The following is a 16,826-nucleotide window of genomic DNA, read 5'->3' as shown; positions in this document are numbered from 1 at the left end:
TGCTGCAGTTTTCATTAAATATTAAACTGGATATCTGTATATAAAAGTGTGTGATGTTTTATGCATTTGCTTTACGCATTATGACTGAGTTGGATGTTCTTTATAATTTAAAGCAGGTTTAATTCCCCCTTCCCAACTTAACATCCATAGTGGATCTTTTTTAAGCAGTCTCATTTGTTTATTCTGCTTTGGAACTATGCCATTTTCTCATCTGGTTTCATTTATTTCATAAATTTGGTAAATAATTGTAACATTCACTTTTCTTCCCTAATTACTTTTCACTGTTGATGTGTTTACTGATATCTGTGCTAAGGACTAAAATAAATAAATTTAAAATTCTTAGCAGTTTCTGAAAAAGTAATTTTAAGTGAAATCTAAATTCCTTTTACAGTTCAAATTTTGTATAGTATATAACACTACTTACATAGCATATCTTTGAGCATTTATTACTGCTGAATTTTAATTTTATTTTTAAATGTTGTGACTGAAAAAGATTGCACTTCAGGAAATGTTTGAGGTGTGTTTTTTTTATTCCTCTTTTTATCTGGGTAAGTAGGTAACATTAAGAAAGTTAATTAAATTATAAAGCAAAAGCCAGACAAGCAAAACAAAAAATAAGTACAAAAATGAAAGAAACAAGCTTTGTACTTGTCATATAAACAAGAAATTTTGAATTTAAGCAAAGTTAGAAATTTGTGTGATCTAAAAATAAATTTAGGTTTAACTGTTAACTCTTTTTTTTTTTTTTTTTTTTTTTTTTTTTCTCTGGTTTAATGCCATTAGTAGTGCTCTTAAATTTTAGCATAGGTATTATTTTTGTAATAAAATAACCTTCTTTTGTTTATCTATACAATGAAACCTATTAAAAGTGGTATCATTAAATATTTTTATTAGTTACTAATGAATATTAATTACATTGCATAAAACATCTTGCTATTTAATAACTAAAGTTGGACATACAGAAATAAGCAGGTAACACCATCTATAGCAACAGATGGCCTCTGTGCTTGACATATTGTATGCTTATAATCTCTAGCAAGTGAATTGATTGTCAAACAAAATGCAAATAAAATATTGTAAAATGCATACCATTATAATGTAGTAAGTTATTAAGTTTGAAATGTTCAAAGTGATTTGTGTAGTTTTTATAGACATATTATTTTAAGAATAACAATGTAGTTAGCTTCCAGTTTATAGTTTCATTGTTTTATTGTGAGCATAAAGCAATATTACACAGTTCAGAAATTTATTATTGTAAGAGATTAGAGAACTGAGCTATTATACATTGGCTGAATTCAAATGTTGAATTGCAGATTTCTCTGTACTGCAGAAGTATCTATAGAGATACTATAACTGCTACAGCGAATACAAATACAAACATAATCTACAGAGAGTATATAAGGAAGTGGGGTAAGAGGATTTAGGTTTGAGCCATTAACCAACTTATTTGCTATGTACATTATTTTAGATAAATTATTTTATTTTCAGTGCAGAAGAATATTTTTCTATTTAATAATTAAAGATGGAAAGTGGTTAGGTATAGGTAACCCAGATGGTATAGTGGTTAGGAAAGCCTACTATGGTACTGAAGAGCCCGCGTTTGAATCCCGGAGAAGACATGGATGTTTTTAAATGTCTCTAAATATGCTGCGAGCTGAAAGTCCTCTCGTGGAAGGGAAAAGGGGTGGGAGACCCCTGGATCCTTCCCCGTGGTGCTCTCCCTCAAAATGGGGGGTGGAAAATAGAAGTCCAACTTCTCTTCGGAGTAGGCTCTGGGAACCATTGTTCCATGTAATATGGATACGACAACAACAACAGATGGAAAATTAAATATGGACCAACTTCCCCTACCTTTCAGCAATTTGTTTATGTCAGTTTAGATACGTTACTTTATGTTCCAGTTTATACTGATAGCCTGGTATTCATTCAAATTATTTCTATTAATTGAAATTATTAAATGCTGTATTTACATTACTAATCAGATAGCAATTAAAAAATTGGAATTACTGAATTTAGTGATATACTGAATCATTAGATTAAACTGTTGAGACTAGAAATAATCTCAAGCTGGAATTACTTTATCATATTGTTTGAATTTGTTTCATATTTTAAAAATTTAGTGTATAACAAAATGTTTTTACTGAAAATTAATGTGATAGTTTCATGCAATTATTTTTAATGGTGAAACTTAATAATTTTTAAATATTTCAGAAAGTGCAATGAAACACTTTGTAGCAAGTTACACAGGTGGTATACCACTTTTAGTATCAATTTTAGAGGTGAGCATTCCTGTGAACTACTACAATTTTCCCACAGACTTTAGAATATTTTTTTAATTGTCATGTACTTTTAATTTAAAATTACTTTTGGAATTCCTTTTTTTTAGAAGAGCCAAGATCAACACATAAGGCATTTTGCAATTTTGATTATGGAAAAAATGCTGTTACATAAATCAGGTAAGTGTGAAATTAATAAATAGTTCTTTCATTTAAATATTTTTAACATCCTCAACAAAAAAATAAAAACTGAAAATTTTATGTTTTCAAATGACTTTTTACACTAGAGCAGATGAATTTTATGCTGCAGAATAGCTTATCCAGTTTTTAAAAAGAATATTATTCTTTATTAGAGACTAAATTACTCTTGCATTATAAAAATCTTTTGATTTAGAAGACTGTGTAGTAACTTATTAGATATTTTATTATAATTTCTAAATGCAATTTTTGTGTTATTATTGTTTGCCATATCATGAAATTCTTATGTGTTTCATCTAAAACATCAAAACATACTTGATTAATGTAATTTGAGGGGGAGGAGAAATAGACAGTTTTTCTTTCCTTGCAGGCAAAAAACTATTTTCTACTTTTTAATAAAAGTGGCCACTGCTTAAGCCTTTAGAGATATTTCAAATTTGTAATTTACAGATCGGAAGATTAAGTTTACTAATTTCTTATGGACTAAGTGCGGTAGCCACTTAAACATGGAATTACCGTTGTTTTTATTATAAGAAAATATTTTCACTTAGAAGATTAGACAAATTATTAAATATTGTCATAAAAGAATTATTATAAAGTAATCTCTTAAGTAATAAAAATTCTCCTTTATTGATTACAGTTCTTGCATTTATGTGGAATTTAAGTTTACAAAAAGTTCTCTATAGATATGCATCAAACAATCATCTACTCATTTGCTTCGTGAAAAATTACATAAATGTGGAATGAATAGTTGAATGCAACCAAATTCATCTACTTACTGCAAAACTAAAATTTGGTCTAACTTAATAATAGAAGAATCTCTCATTTAACTTAAATTTTCATAAGCACTTTTTTTTAATTAACTTAGTGTATACGTTTCAACCAATTTTTATTTGACGTGAGGTGAATTTCACTTAACATGATTCAAACAATATTTTTATAGAGGTTTAACTTTAAACTGCGCATCATATATTGGGTCATATAAGAAGTCTTCGCTCTCTTTTTTGCTACTAGATGGTATTCATGCCTATATATCTGGCAGCACTCACCTGATTGTCTCAAACAAACATGTGCTTGAAAAGGTGACATTCATCTTCCATTGTTTGTCAAGATAGTTTTCTAATTTGTTGCTCATATCACAAGTTATATTGATTTGAAAATGAGTGAAATATCTGAAGAAATATGGTACGTGATGCTTTTTTACTATTAAAAAGGTAAAAACGCTTCAGAAGCATGCCAAAAAATTTGTGAAGTGTATAATGAAAATGCTGTGAGTGAACGAAGGACCCAGTAGTGGTTTGCTTGATTCCATTTCCTGAAATTTCGATGTCAAGATTGGAAGGGAATTGCCCATTACAAGTTGCTGCATCCTGATGAAACCATCAGTTCGGCTCTGTACTGTACACAAGTCGACCATTTGTACGAAGCAGTCCAGAAAGGGCAACCAGACTTGGCCAACAGAAAGGGAGTTGTGGTCCATCATGACAATGTGTGGCTACACACAGATTTGACGACTCAGAACAAACTGACAGAACTTGGTTGGGAAGTTTTAATGCATCCACCGTATAGCCCAAGCTTTGCACCATCAATGGACTTTTACCATTTGTTTTGGTCTCTGCAAAACTCTCTTGATGGTAAAAATTGGCCGACCAAAGCGCCACTGAAAATCACTTGGTTAAGTTTTTTTTGACAATAAACTGCAGAAATTCTACACTGATGGAATTATGAAGCTTCCCAAAAAAGGCCAAAGGTCATAGATAATAATGGTCAATATGTAGTTGATTAAAATTGATTTTTAATAAAGAAAATTTATGTTAAAAAATGTACCAAAAAAAGCACGGCGATTTTTTATTTTTTAATTTGTATGCTTGATTTCAAAGATCTATTTCTACATCTTAATCAAATAAATTATTATGATTATGTTGGATTTAGTTAACAAATAATCACAATTGTTGGGGGAATTGTGGTCATTATATATAAATTAAGTTACAGTGAAGGAGTTTCGACAAATGTACAGAAATTTCTTAACTTGCCTCACAAACAATGATCTCCTTGACATGTATCAATAGCAAACATATGAATTTGATGATAACCAATTTGAAAGGAAAACTTTCCCAGAAATGGCATGAATATAGAACAATACAAACTGCAAAATAATTAAAACTCAAATTATGGATTATATCAGGTTTTAACGAAAGTTTCCTCTCTCTGCAAATATCGTCTGTGCAGACAATTCATGTTGGCATATTTAATCATATTTCGTCAAATGATATTTGGCATTTGAAGGAAAAAGACTTCTTTAGAAAAACTTTGTTGTGATGTTTGTAAAAAAAATATCGTTATCATTAAGAACAAGGTGTCTGAAATGGAACTACCAGATTATAACTATCATTTACTTCCAGTTCTATTGCAAAAAGTCAGCTACAGAATGTCACGAAATCATGTGCACAGCTTTAGGTGCTAATGTTATAGCATATGACACTGTGAAGGTTTGGTACCAAAAGTTCAAAAACAAGGACTATGACAATAAAAAGCCAAGTCTGTCTACTGATGTTGATGAGGCCCACATGGGAGAACTTGTGAAAGAAGATCATCATGCAACCACTTGAGAGCTTGCTAAGAAGTTAGATGTTAGTGCCATGTCTATTAGCCATGATGTGCATCATATAAACTTGACGTACAAGTTCAATCCCTGGGTGCTGCATGAGCTGAATCAAGCAGATAAGGATAGAAGTGTTTGTGGGCCTGCACTAATCTGCTCAAATATCAAACAATTACACAATTCTGGACTGGATTGCTTTCTTGTGATGAAAAGTGGATTTACTTCAACAGCTTTGTATGTGGTGGGATTGCCATGGTATTATCCACAAAGAGTATTTGGAAAAAGGTAAAACCCTCAACTGTAATGTGTATGAGATACTAGTCCATGTTGATGCTGCTATCAAAGAAAAATGTCAAACTGAGTTCCTGCGCAAAAGATATTGTTCCATCATGGTAATGCAAGGTCACACGTGTCTGCATTCACCGTCAGAACTCTGTATGGATTCAGATGGGATCTTTTGCCACACCCACAACATAACTCCAACATCTCTCCTTCAGATATCTATCTTTTTCTATACCTGTAGTTACATCTGGTTGGTGCTATCTTCCATTCTGCACAGGACATCGGAAATGAGGTTGATCTTTTTGGACTCGCAGGGCCGAAGGCTTTGAAAAACTATCAAAATGTTAGCAGGAAATCGTAGATTTGGGTGGTGATTACTACCCACACTAAAGATGCTGCTTTCATGGGTTCCCCCCCCTAACTTTATTAAGAACGTTTTTGGCAGAAAACTTTCGTTACAACCAGATAATCATGTATTCTAAAATGGGAATGAAATTAAATTTTACTGAATCATAGTTTTCTGAAGATCATTTCATCCCCCCCTAAATAAGATGACTTAAAATGTTTACATTACATTTGACATTCTAAAATGGTGGGTAAATGTAAATTGCACTTTTTGCGTGTATTATTTATAAGTAGCTTTTATGAAATCTTTGCTATTTTTTGTTAATAAGTGTGTAGAGTTAATTTCTACTGAATTAATTTTTAAATTCAAGGGAAAAAATTGGCCATTGTATTATAAAAATAATCTACCTAATTTATTTGATAATATTTGTAAGCTCTTTAAATCGGCACATCCATTTCCTAAAACTTGTCATTTTTAATCTTTACAGAAAGGAAATTACTGTTAAAAGCATACAGTTTTCTTTTCTTTTTCTGTATTGCTTTTTATAGGAGGAAGTGAATATGCCCAGACCTTTGTGCTTCATGGGGCTGTGGATCATTTGTTAAAACTCATTGTAAAATGCCAGTTATCATGGGGTGATGACTTTATTTGCTCTTTGTATAGAGTAACAGTCAAAGTTAGTGAAGAAGGTAATTTACATTTTACATTTAAAGAGAGTATTAGACTTAGAAACAACATTTATGTACCTACTTCTTTTATAAAAATCTTTCCTATAGTTTTATTATAAATAACTAAAAATGTTCTCAGTTTTTAATGTAATATAAATAAGTCCGTAACTAGTGCTTATAGAAGTAATTTATGATAATTTGATATTTTTTATAAAAAAACATAAATTCAAAACATTTAATATATTTTAGATAAAAAGTTTGCTGTGAAAGCTAGATTTTTGGGAGTGTTGCCAGTTATAGTGTCTCACATAAAGACATATGCCAAAAGATACAAGGTTTTGAACATAATACTAAAGCTGCTGAAGAAGATCATGGCAAGTTGTATGTGTTTCCATTTGTAGTTCTAGCATATTTTAAACCAGTGGTTCCCAAACTGTATTCTATGTCCTCTTCACAGGGATGCCATGAAATATTGTAAAGCTTTATAATTAATTTAACCAAGATATTCAGCCTAACTAAACACAAAACAAAATAAGAAGCTAAAAATATCTAGATTTCTTTTGTGTGGTTTTCCGGCAATGCTGCACCTTCTTGATTGCACCATATAATTTTGTCATGACAATCTTAATGAGAGAAAATGTACAAGGCTGGGATCACCTTTTCACAACTCTTTCCATAAAAAGAAACGGTACTACTTTGGTAGACGGTTGCACGGATTTTTGGCGATGTACGTTGGTGCAATTGTTGGCACGGTTTTTACAGTCATCAGCCATCTTGAAAAACGCCGTTTTTACGTATTTCACGAAACTTAAAAAAAAATAAATAAATAAATATCGTTAAAAATAATGGATTAATTTTTTGTTGAAAAGGTTGTTTTTTAAGATGGCTGGCAAATGTAAATAAATACATTTACTAAGAGTATAAAATGCTAAAGTAAGATTAAATTATTACTTTCATATAATAGAATAAAAACATTGCGCCAACATTTAATTGGAATAAAATATTATTTAAATTGAATATTGAATTAAAATCATCATAGCAATGTTTAAAAGAATTAAAATTTTTCAGTTAATTAAATTCAAATCCTTTAAAAATAAGTTTTATAGGATTTAATTATTTAACATTAAAACTTATGTGGCAATAAATATCTCAGGAATTTTTTGAAACAGTATATTAATTTTTAATAAAAATTGAAGTATACAATTTTAAAGTAAAAGCAAAATATGTACTTACATTTTTTATAAAGTATTTTACCTGTTGTATATTGATAAGTACCAGAAAAAAAAAAAAAAAAAAAAAGATCTTCATCTGTGATCTACGTCTCTCGCACTTCATCGAAGAAGCAATTAGCGAGGTTTCCTCCAAAAATTTAAAATAAATTTCCTCTGACCCTTGTAACAATAAATAAATTTTTGATTAGGAAAGCAAGGTTGGCCAAAATAAGGTCTCAAATGGCAAATTTTTTTTTATTCCGATACCAATAACAACATTCATATTCAAAATGGACACATCCATTCGCTTTGAAATCTGAGGAATTCGAAGAGATGAATAATAAAATTTTAAAATGGCATGGTCATGCACAAATATTCAGTAACCAATCAGGGAGCTGATTACATCAGGCATAGAATTAAAATTATTTAAATAATCATTCATAATAAAATCATATTTACAAAAATGCAAAATTAAATTGTATTTTAATATTTAACAGCCATAAATAATGTTTAAAACATTAGATTAAATTTATAGATATTAAAAACCAATTACTTTTAAAATAATGTGACATCATTCATTACATCATTCACAACATAAAATATCGTAAACAATAAAATTTTTATTTCAAATAAAAATGCAAAATTAAATTCATTTTTATTATTTTGAAGTCATAAATAATATTTAAAACATGGAATTTATGCATAATTAAACACAATATTTTTTAAATAAAATGACAACAAAGTATCGGTTACCATAAATAACTTGTCCAGCAATGGGTTTAACATAAGTCGTATCGCTCGCCAAAAACAAATCGCCAAAATCCGTGCAACCGTCTACCAAAGTAGCACCAAAGAAACGGTACCATGAACTTTTTCGTATTGCTGCTAAAGTTAGCTTATCATGTTGTTTGATTTGGGTTCACATGTACCGACTTTCAGAGGTAGTTTTTTCCTCTAGGCAAAAATCCACTGTTTTCTTTCAGGTTGGATTTCATGTGATTTATGCTTGTCACAGAAATCCCAGTCAAATCAGCTGCAAAAGTAACTATTTCATTGCAAATTAAGTAGGAAAAGGCTCCTTTAACAGAAACATTCATGGAGATAATCTTAGTGGAACTGCAGAGTGGTTTTCCAGCCTCATGAGGTTTTGAAATAATATTGTTACGAATTTGGTATTTAAAATGCTAATGTTAGTTCAGTTATAAATTAAATGGTTTTATTTCTGGCGCAGTGCAGCGCGTGACGAATATTAAAAGAAAGCTAAGCCAAAAAAAAAAAAAAAAATTAAAAATATAAGAGCGTGTGCGTTAAATAAATAAATATCTCTTTTTGATTTCGAGAAAGTGCTGGAAAATTCTAGCGCGTGATTTTAAAATCTTATAAAAGGAGGAAAACATCTCAGTTTGTAGTAGTTGTTTAGTTTGTTGTTGTTTAGAAAACTACTGTTGTTGATTGTAGCGAATTCGCGAATTAGCGTTCTTTAGCTGTTTTGAATTACGTTCTATTGGACATTTGAGTAGTTAAAAGATAACTACTGCGAGATATTCTAATACTGCATGATAATTTGAGAAAATTTAAGCATTTTTGTTGTGATAATAATAAATTTTTGTTCATTTTTTATCGGACTTGTGCATTCATTTCATAACGAACCCGTACGCATGCAACAATTTTTTGTGTCAGAAGTGGGATTTGAATGCCAATAACAAGAGCGATGGAAGAACAATTCAGGCAAATGATGACTGCATTTGCTGCTTTCCAAGAAAAGATGGAAGGGGCCGTCAACTCCGTTAAAGAAAAAATGAAATAGGGACAGGATTCTGTTAAGCAGAGATGATACCTGTTAAGGAAGAGATTAAGGCAGGACAAGAAGCTGTTCAAGAAAAGATGGAAGCTGTTAAAGCAGAAATGAAAGTGGGCCAAGAGGAAATTAAGAGAGAAATCACATGCATAATAGAAAACAAATTTGAAGCTATAGAGGACAGAATTGACACGGTTGAAAACAGAGTTTCAGAAATTGAAGAAAAGGTTTCTGCCGTCCAAACCCAAATTGATGATAGAGTTTCTCCTGCCATTGCCAAAGAAGTTGACAGCTTAAAGAAGTGCATAGCGACGGCAGGAAACAATTCTGAAGGTTTTAAATTTTTACCAGTGCCTGCTTATCCCTCTCTGAAACTATCTACATATGATGGTAAGACCTCCTGGCAAGTATATAAGACACAGTTTTCTATTGTTGCGGATGCGAATGGATGGGATTCCCAAGCTATTGCCTGTCATCTCACCGCTTCTCTGAGAGCAGACGTAGCGGATATCCTGCAGACGCTTCCCGAAAATCAAAGGCTAGATTTCGAAGCTCTATCCGGCGCTTTGGAGCTGCGCTTCGGCAAGAAATGTTTAAAAGACTACAGCAGGCAATTAAAATCCCGTCAACAGAAGCCCACCAAAACACTTCAGGAGCTCGCCACGGATGTTGAAAGGCTGTCACATCACGCCTTTTCGGAGTGCCCGACCGAAACAAGGGAAATCCTGTCCCTGCAATACTTTATCGACGGCATCTGGAATACTGAAATACAGAAAACACTCCGAATGGCAGATGTTAAAGATTTGAAAAGCGCTTTAGTGTATGCCATAAAATTCAAGACAGACCAGCAAGCCACTCGTCGAGATCGTTACCCAGTCAGAGCTGTGCGAGTCCACGAGCCAGGGGATCAGTTGATGGCTCGTTTAGATGATTTAGCCAGAGAAGTCAATGCTTTGATACGGAGTAGGAGTGAGAACAAAGTGGCTCTAAGGTGTTGGAAATGTGATATTGAAGGGCACATGCGGCAGCATTGCAGAACCCCCAGGGCGCGGATAATAAAGCGGATGAATTGGTAAGACTAGTGAATGCCTTGAGATGGAATACTGGTGAGAAGAAACCAACTCTAAGGTGCTGGAACTGCGGTGTTGAAGGCCACATAATGAAGGAACTGCAGAACACCCCAGAGCACGGAAAATAAGAGAGGCAGGTTAAACAGACAATTAAATGCCATGGGACGGAAAAGGATTGACAACAAACTAAAGTGCTGGAACTGTGGAGCTGAAGGCCACGTATGAAAGAATTGCAGAACACCCCGGAGCACGGAAATTGAGACCATTTCCCAGCAACGACGCAGGAAACAAATTAATGACCATATCAAGGAATGGAGGTTGCCAGATAATGAAAAACCTTGTTTTAAAGCACTCAAGATTTCTAGAGTGAGTGGCAACAGTAACGGACTGTCCATCAATGGAAATATCGATGGAGTTCCTTGCAATATGATCATTGACACAGGAGCTAATGTTTCCATCATTAGGAAAGATTTAGCTGAACAGATTAAAGATAAACTTATTTGGACGCCATCCTGTGTTACCCTTCAGACTGCATCTGGTGACAAGATCGACATATCTGGGAAGTTAAACGTGAAAATCACGTTTGGAAGTGCCGCCTACCATCACACGCATATGTGGCAAATATTACAGATCCATGCATACTCGGACTGGACATTTTAAGGAAGTACGATTTTTCCTTAGACTTCAAAAACAACAAACTGCTTTCAGCATCTGCTGACATGACTATCCATCCTCAAAAGGGATCCACATCTGGAAATGCCGACGCCTTGTCCGAAAGATCCAGTTCGGGAAGCTGCCGAAATCATGCTAGGGTGGAAAAGAAACACAAGACTACCAACTGTCTCCATCCCAGATGCTCTTCGGTTGAAACCCTCATTTGCCTTGTGACCGCCTGTTTGGTGTCCCTATGGTTGCACCTTCATCGCCTGAGGAATACATCCAAGATGTCTAGGCCCAGTTTGAAGAGATGCACCGTTCCGCACAAAAGCGAGTCAACTTGGCGATGGAGGAAGTGAAGACCAGATACGACACGAGAGCTATTGGACACAGATTCAAAGAAGGAGACAAGGTGTGGTTGTGGAAACCGATTCAAGAAAAAGGACTCAGTCCTAAATTACAGTCACCTTCGGATGGTCCATATACAGTGCTGAACAGACTGAATGACGTCGTGGTTCGGATTCGTAAGTCTTCGAATTCTAAACCTAAATCCGTTCATTACGACAGGTTAGCTCGTTACTATGGCCATAGTATGTAATGTAAATAATTGTAAATAGTATAAGGCCATGGTCCTTTTTGTTTTTAAATGTGTATTTAGTATTTGATTTGTATTTTGTATTTGATAGCATTTGATTTGTTTTATTTATTGCATTTATTGTTCATGTTGTTTATTATTGTAATTTAATGCTTATTATTGCATTTATGCCACTGTTGTACGTTTAGCTTCCTGTCCAGGGATTGTACTGCCCGAGACGTGCAGTCCTTGGGAAGGGGGCAGTGTTACGAATTTGGTATTTAAAAAGCTAATGTTAGTTCAATTATAAATTAAATGGTTTTATTTCCCGCGCAGTGCAGCGCGTGACGAATATTAAAAGAAAGCTAAGCCGGAAAATTGAAAATACAAGAGTGCGTGCATTTAACATTTAATAAATATCTCTTTTTGATAGAAAGTACTAGAAAATTCTCGCGCGATTTTAAAATCTTATAAAAGGAGGAAAACCTCTCAGTTCGTTGTAGTTACTTAGTTTGTTGTTGTTTAGAAAACTGTTCTTGTTGATTGTAGCGAATTTGCGGATTAGGTTTCTTTAGCTGTTTTGGAATTAAGTTCTATTGAACGTTTGAGTAGTTAAAAGATAACTACTGTGAGATATTGTAATACTGCATGATAATTTGAGGAAATTTAAGCATATTTCTTGTGATGATAATAAATTTTTGTTCATTTTTTATCGGACTTGTGTATTCATTTCGTAACGAACCCATACGCACTGAACAATATGCATATGCCAAAGATGAAGGGGATGTCATAGCAATTGCTTTCTTACTCTTACAATCAGTGAATGAATGAATACTTTAATTGCTTTTCTCATCGAGAGCGGGGTGAGGTCAGGATTACTGGAATTTGCAGGTTTGCCTTTGAAGAGGATATCTTCCTATTCATCTATTTATCATCAAATGATTGATTTGAAATTAGTAAATTCTTAAATAAAAGGATAGATATGATGTAATGTATCGTTTTGCATATTTTTTCATTTCTTTGTGTTTGCTCAACAATATTTACATTTGATAGTGTTATTTTTACAATATATGACTTATTAAAATTATCTTTTCATGATCCCCTTAGAACTATATTCTATGGTGGACTCATGCACTTTCTATTATATCCAGTGTTCTGAACTCAGGTTGACCAGTAGTATAAACATATTGAGGTGTGTAGATGCTTTGCAACCAATTTGGACTATTCTGAAAAATCTTGCAGAAAGCATATAAGCAAGTGTTGCCAGCTTGATTCGGTCAGTTATTTTATAATCTAAGTCTAATGAAATTAAATTCAGCACTTCATATAAACAAACAGTGATATAAATTAGTTCATGTAGTATATTTAATGTTACATTACTTTTTATTTGTTGACTTTGATAAATAGTTTTGTGATTTTTTTCCTCTTGTATCTTTGATGATGAACTGATTTTTGAACTGTAATAAACATAATAGTGCACATAAAGAAAGCATGTCTTCTACCAGTGGCATAACTGTGAAGAAATGAAAATACCATAAAAATGATGACGGCTATTTAGAGTTTGATTTTACATCAACATAAATGACTTGTAAATGATTGTGTATAAATGCACAATTTCATGCATATTGAATGTTCTATTTGAATCTGTAATTTCATACACAAAATGCATTGTGTATGAAAATTTTGGCAGCAGAGTATATGCTTCCAGGTAAATTGAAGTGCCATTTAGAAGCTAATCAGCACAACATAATTGGCAAACCTCATGTGTTCCCTCCTTTTAACTTCAAAAGAACTGAAATATACTGTTTTTTAAGACTGCATCAGTACTAAACAGTGCTTTGTTAGCATCTTGCAAGGTGGCTTACAGAATCACGAAATGTCAGAAGCCTTATATCATCACAGAAGAACTTATTTTTCCACTTGCTGTAAATATGGTGAACATTATGGTAGGTGAGTCTGCTTTTAAAACTGCCTTTGTCCAATAACACAATTAGTCGGGAAATGCAACACATGGCAGAGAGTATCAATGATCAAGTAATTGAAAAAAATTAAGAGAGTGGAATTTGGATTATAGCTAGATAAGGCTACATATAATCATAAGAATGCTCAGGAGACATGGACCTTTCTCTATGTCTGCTGCTATGGAGTATTATAGGCACTTACTTGAAGAAAATCTCCAAGTTCACTGTGGACATAATGCATTATTCATAAAAAAGTGCTAGTGTCAAAGTATCTGAGTCCTGCATTGTATCAGATGTTAGAATGTGAGGTGAATGAGGTAAATTTTTTTCAATTTCATGCTTTGAAAAGAAGGTTTTTTTTTTTTTTTTTAAACAAAAAAAAAAAAAAAACTGTGTGAGAATAATGTAACTGAACATTCATCTTTGTTGTACTACAGCAGTGTACAGTGGCTCTCACATGGTAATGTTTTATCACATACCTTTGAGTTGCAGCAAGAAATTTTTATTTTCCATAAAGAGGAAAAATACAAGAATGCTATAGATTTTGCTGATGTCAATTTTTTTAAAGTAAAACTGGCATATTTGTATGATATTTTTGAAAATCTGACTTCTTTCATCTCTATCTGCAGGGAAAAAACATGAACCTTTTGAAGTCAACGGAAAAAATATCAGCATTTAAGAGAAAAAAAAACTGTGGAAAAGAAAATTGAATGAAGATGCAGGCAAAGATTGTTTTTTAATATTGCAACAATGTCTGACATCAAATGAATTTGATCTTTCTCAACATATTAAAACCATGTTTGAAAGGCACACATCACAGCTAATTATCTGGTTTGTGAAATACTTTAAAAACGAAACTTTTATTGGGTTTGCATAGATTTGAGGTCCATTTAACTCTAGTGCTCCATCTGAATTTATTTCTGTGGAAGAGGGGAATGTTATTGAGTTATCTTGCAGCAACAGCTTGAAAGCAAAATTTGGCTACATGGAGTTGACAGAATTTTGGATTTCAATATAGGATGAATATATCCTTCAAGTGATTAGGCTTCGGCAGATTTTTCAACCCATTTTTGATGTTGTATTTGTGAAAAGCTGGATTTTCAGGTGTCGCTGTTGTTGATTTTTCCCGTTAAATCCTATGTAATATACCTGACTTTGAATCTAAAATTTCTGAACACAAAACCTTGTCTAAAACTTAAAGGTTTATTCAACTGGAACTTCAAAAATGATGAAAAACTTAACATCATAAACGAAAACTTAACATCTTAGGTGGAAACATTCAAAATGCTTTAAACTGTCAGCTACACCGGCACGGTGAAGAACGCTTTCTTTAAAAGGACAAAATCCATCTGGCCCTTTCGGCATGTATCTCCATTTTAGTTTCGCTGGATTCAGACTTCAGCTCCTATGTGTTTTGGACTTAAACGGCCTGACTGGAACCGGATCAGGACTGGAACCGGAACAAGATGGGAACTGGAACAGGACGTGAACCAGAACAAGACTGGAACCGGAACAAGACGGGAACCGGAATCTATCATTCCCTGACTTCTACCCCGGGCAGGTCTACTCTGGCTCGAACTAAAAATGAACTGCGCCACTACCAAAGAAAGCACCTCCTTTTATTGACGGCGCTTGCCGTTACAACAAATGATTATGCAAAATATTTAACACTGTAATAAAAAGCAAGTATAGAGCAAAAATCAATGTGGAGACGGAAATGAGGGTGACCATGTTCAACTTAATTCCACAATTTAAGAAAATGGGCAGTGATTTTCAGACTCATCTGTCACAATTCAATGTTAATAAATTTTAAAAAAGTGTTAAATAGTAAAGATGCGAGTTTTATTTATTTTTCTCTCTTACATACAATTTGGTCATGCTTTTATTTAGGGTTGGGCGCCATGGAAAAATTTTAATTAAAAATATGCTCTGCAACTCATAAAAGTTTGGGAACCGCTGCTTTAAATAGCAATTCTATAATTTTGCGAAATGTTTTACTGAAATCATATTTGCAAGTGAATCAAGAAAACCTATAAATATTGATTTTTCCCTTTGCATTTTTTATTTTTTGCTTCTTTATGTATAATTCAAATTATTGTTTATGCCTCTTTTCAAATAAAAATTGTTTGATAAAAATTATTTCTTAAAAAAGTAGCATTTTGATTAATATGAACTGAGTATTTTTTCATAACTTTTTCATCTTTTTTGTACATATTTTAAGTAAATAACAATTGAATTATGAAGTAAATTATGAAGTTTACCATAAACTAAATTATGAAGATTGCTGTTGCATATTAATAATAAAGTAGTAATAAAATAGCATTGTTTTTTTATGCTTCTTCAGTTATAAAAACAAAAAGTTATCAGTAAATATAGAAGATATATATGCGCATATGCTTCCTCCTAAAAATGACTTGCAACAAAGTAGTTGGCTGTTAAGAAATAAAAGGATTTCATGTTTTGTAAGCAGGGTCTATCATTTTTGCCTAGCTGATGATATGATTTCCAAAGATGCTGTATGTAACATTCCAACATATTCTTCAGAATTTTTTTGTAAGGCATGAAGCTGCAAACTTTTCAGCTGTGGGAAAATTTTTGCACATAAAAATCTGTTTTAACTCATTGATTGCTAGATAGGATTGTAAATTATGTGCTCAAAGTACCATTTTTTTTTTAAACCTTTACCTACGAAAATCTTTTCTATTTTAATATCTTCTGCACACTTTTCCTCCTCCCCTAAAGTACTGAAAATAAGGTTTCAAAATTATATTTGTTTTATTTTTTATTGCTAATTTTGTTTGCATATTTTGTTAGTTTATCTCTGCAGCATTCATTGTAGGAAGGATTTACCTTCATATGCAAATGTATAATATGTGCAATAATTTCTCTTCGTATGCAAATATACAGTAAATAAGAAACTTTTCTTTAAAATGGTCATTGTTTGAAAACAAAATTAAATTTATCTATTCTTTGAAATCGTAATGTATCTTAAATCATGAATAAACTTTTAATGAAATAAAAGAGAAAAACTGGAAATGTGTGTGAGATAAACTATTCCTATTATCATCTATGCATAATTGCCAGTACAGTGCATTGTATATGAAGATAATAACAACAGAGATTAAATTTCCATAATTGTAGAATGCATTGCTAAAATATAGTGAAAATTATATATATGTTTTT

General features: G+C 32.5%; 1 protein-coding gene across 6 annotated transcripts in view; it reads left to right on the top strand.

The window, feature by feature from the left end:
* Positions 1-16,826, top strand: part of LOC118192138 (cytosolic carboxypeptidase 1-like) — a 232,421-nt gene that overhangs the window by 123,813 nt on the left and 91,782 nt on the right. For 5 of the 6 annotated variants that reach the window (XR_015040756.1, XM_085815375.1, XM_085815376.1 and 2 more), the window contains 4 exons: positions 2,212-2,279; positions 2,387-2,456; positions 6,253-6,393; positions 6,622-6,753. Coding sequence is in view for 5 of the 6 variants with exons in the window: in XM_085815375.1 (XP_085671501.1) it covers positions 2,212-2,279; positions 2,387-2,456; positions 6,253-6,393; positions 6,622-6,753 (411 nt within the window). In the remaining variant the exon portion in view is untranslated. The remainder of the gene's footprint in view (positions 1-2,211; positions 2,280-2,386; positions 2,457-6,252; positions 6,394-6,621; positions 6,754-16,826) is intronic. The other variant, XM_085815377.1, reaches the window with a different exon arrangement.

Source organism: Stegodyphus dumicola, chromosome 4 (genome assembly GCF_044657685.1).
Source record: "Stegodyphus dumicola isolate Sdum_Otavi_A_Nest chromosome 4, ASM4465768v1".
NCBI lineage: Eukaryota > Metazoa > Arthropoda > Arachnida > Araneae > Eresidae > Stegodyphus > Stegodyphus dumicola.
This window is presented reverse-complemented; position numbering and strand designations above follow the sequence as displayed.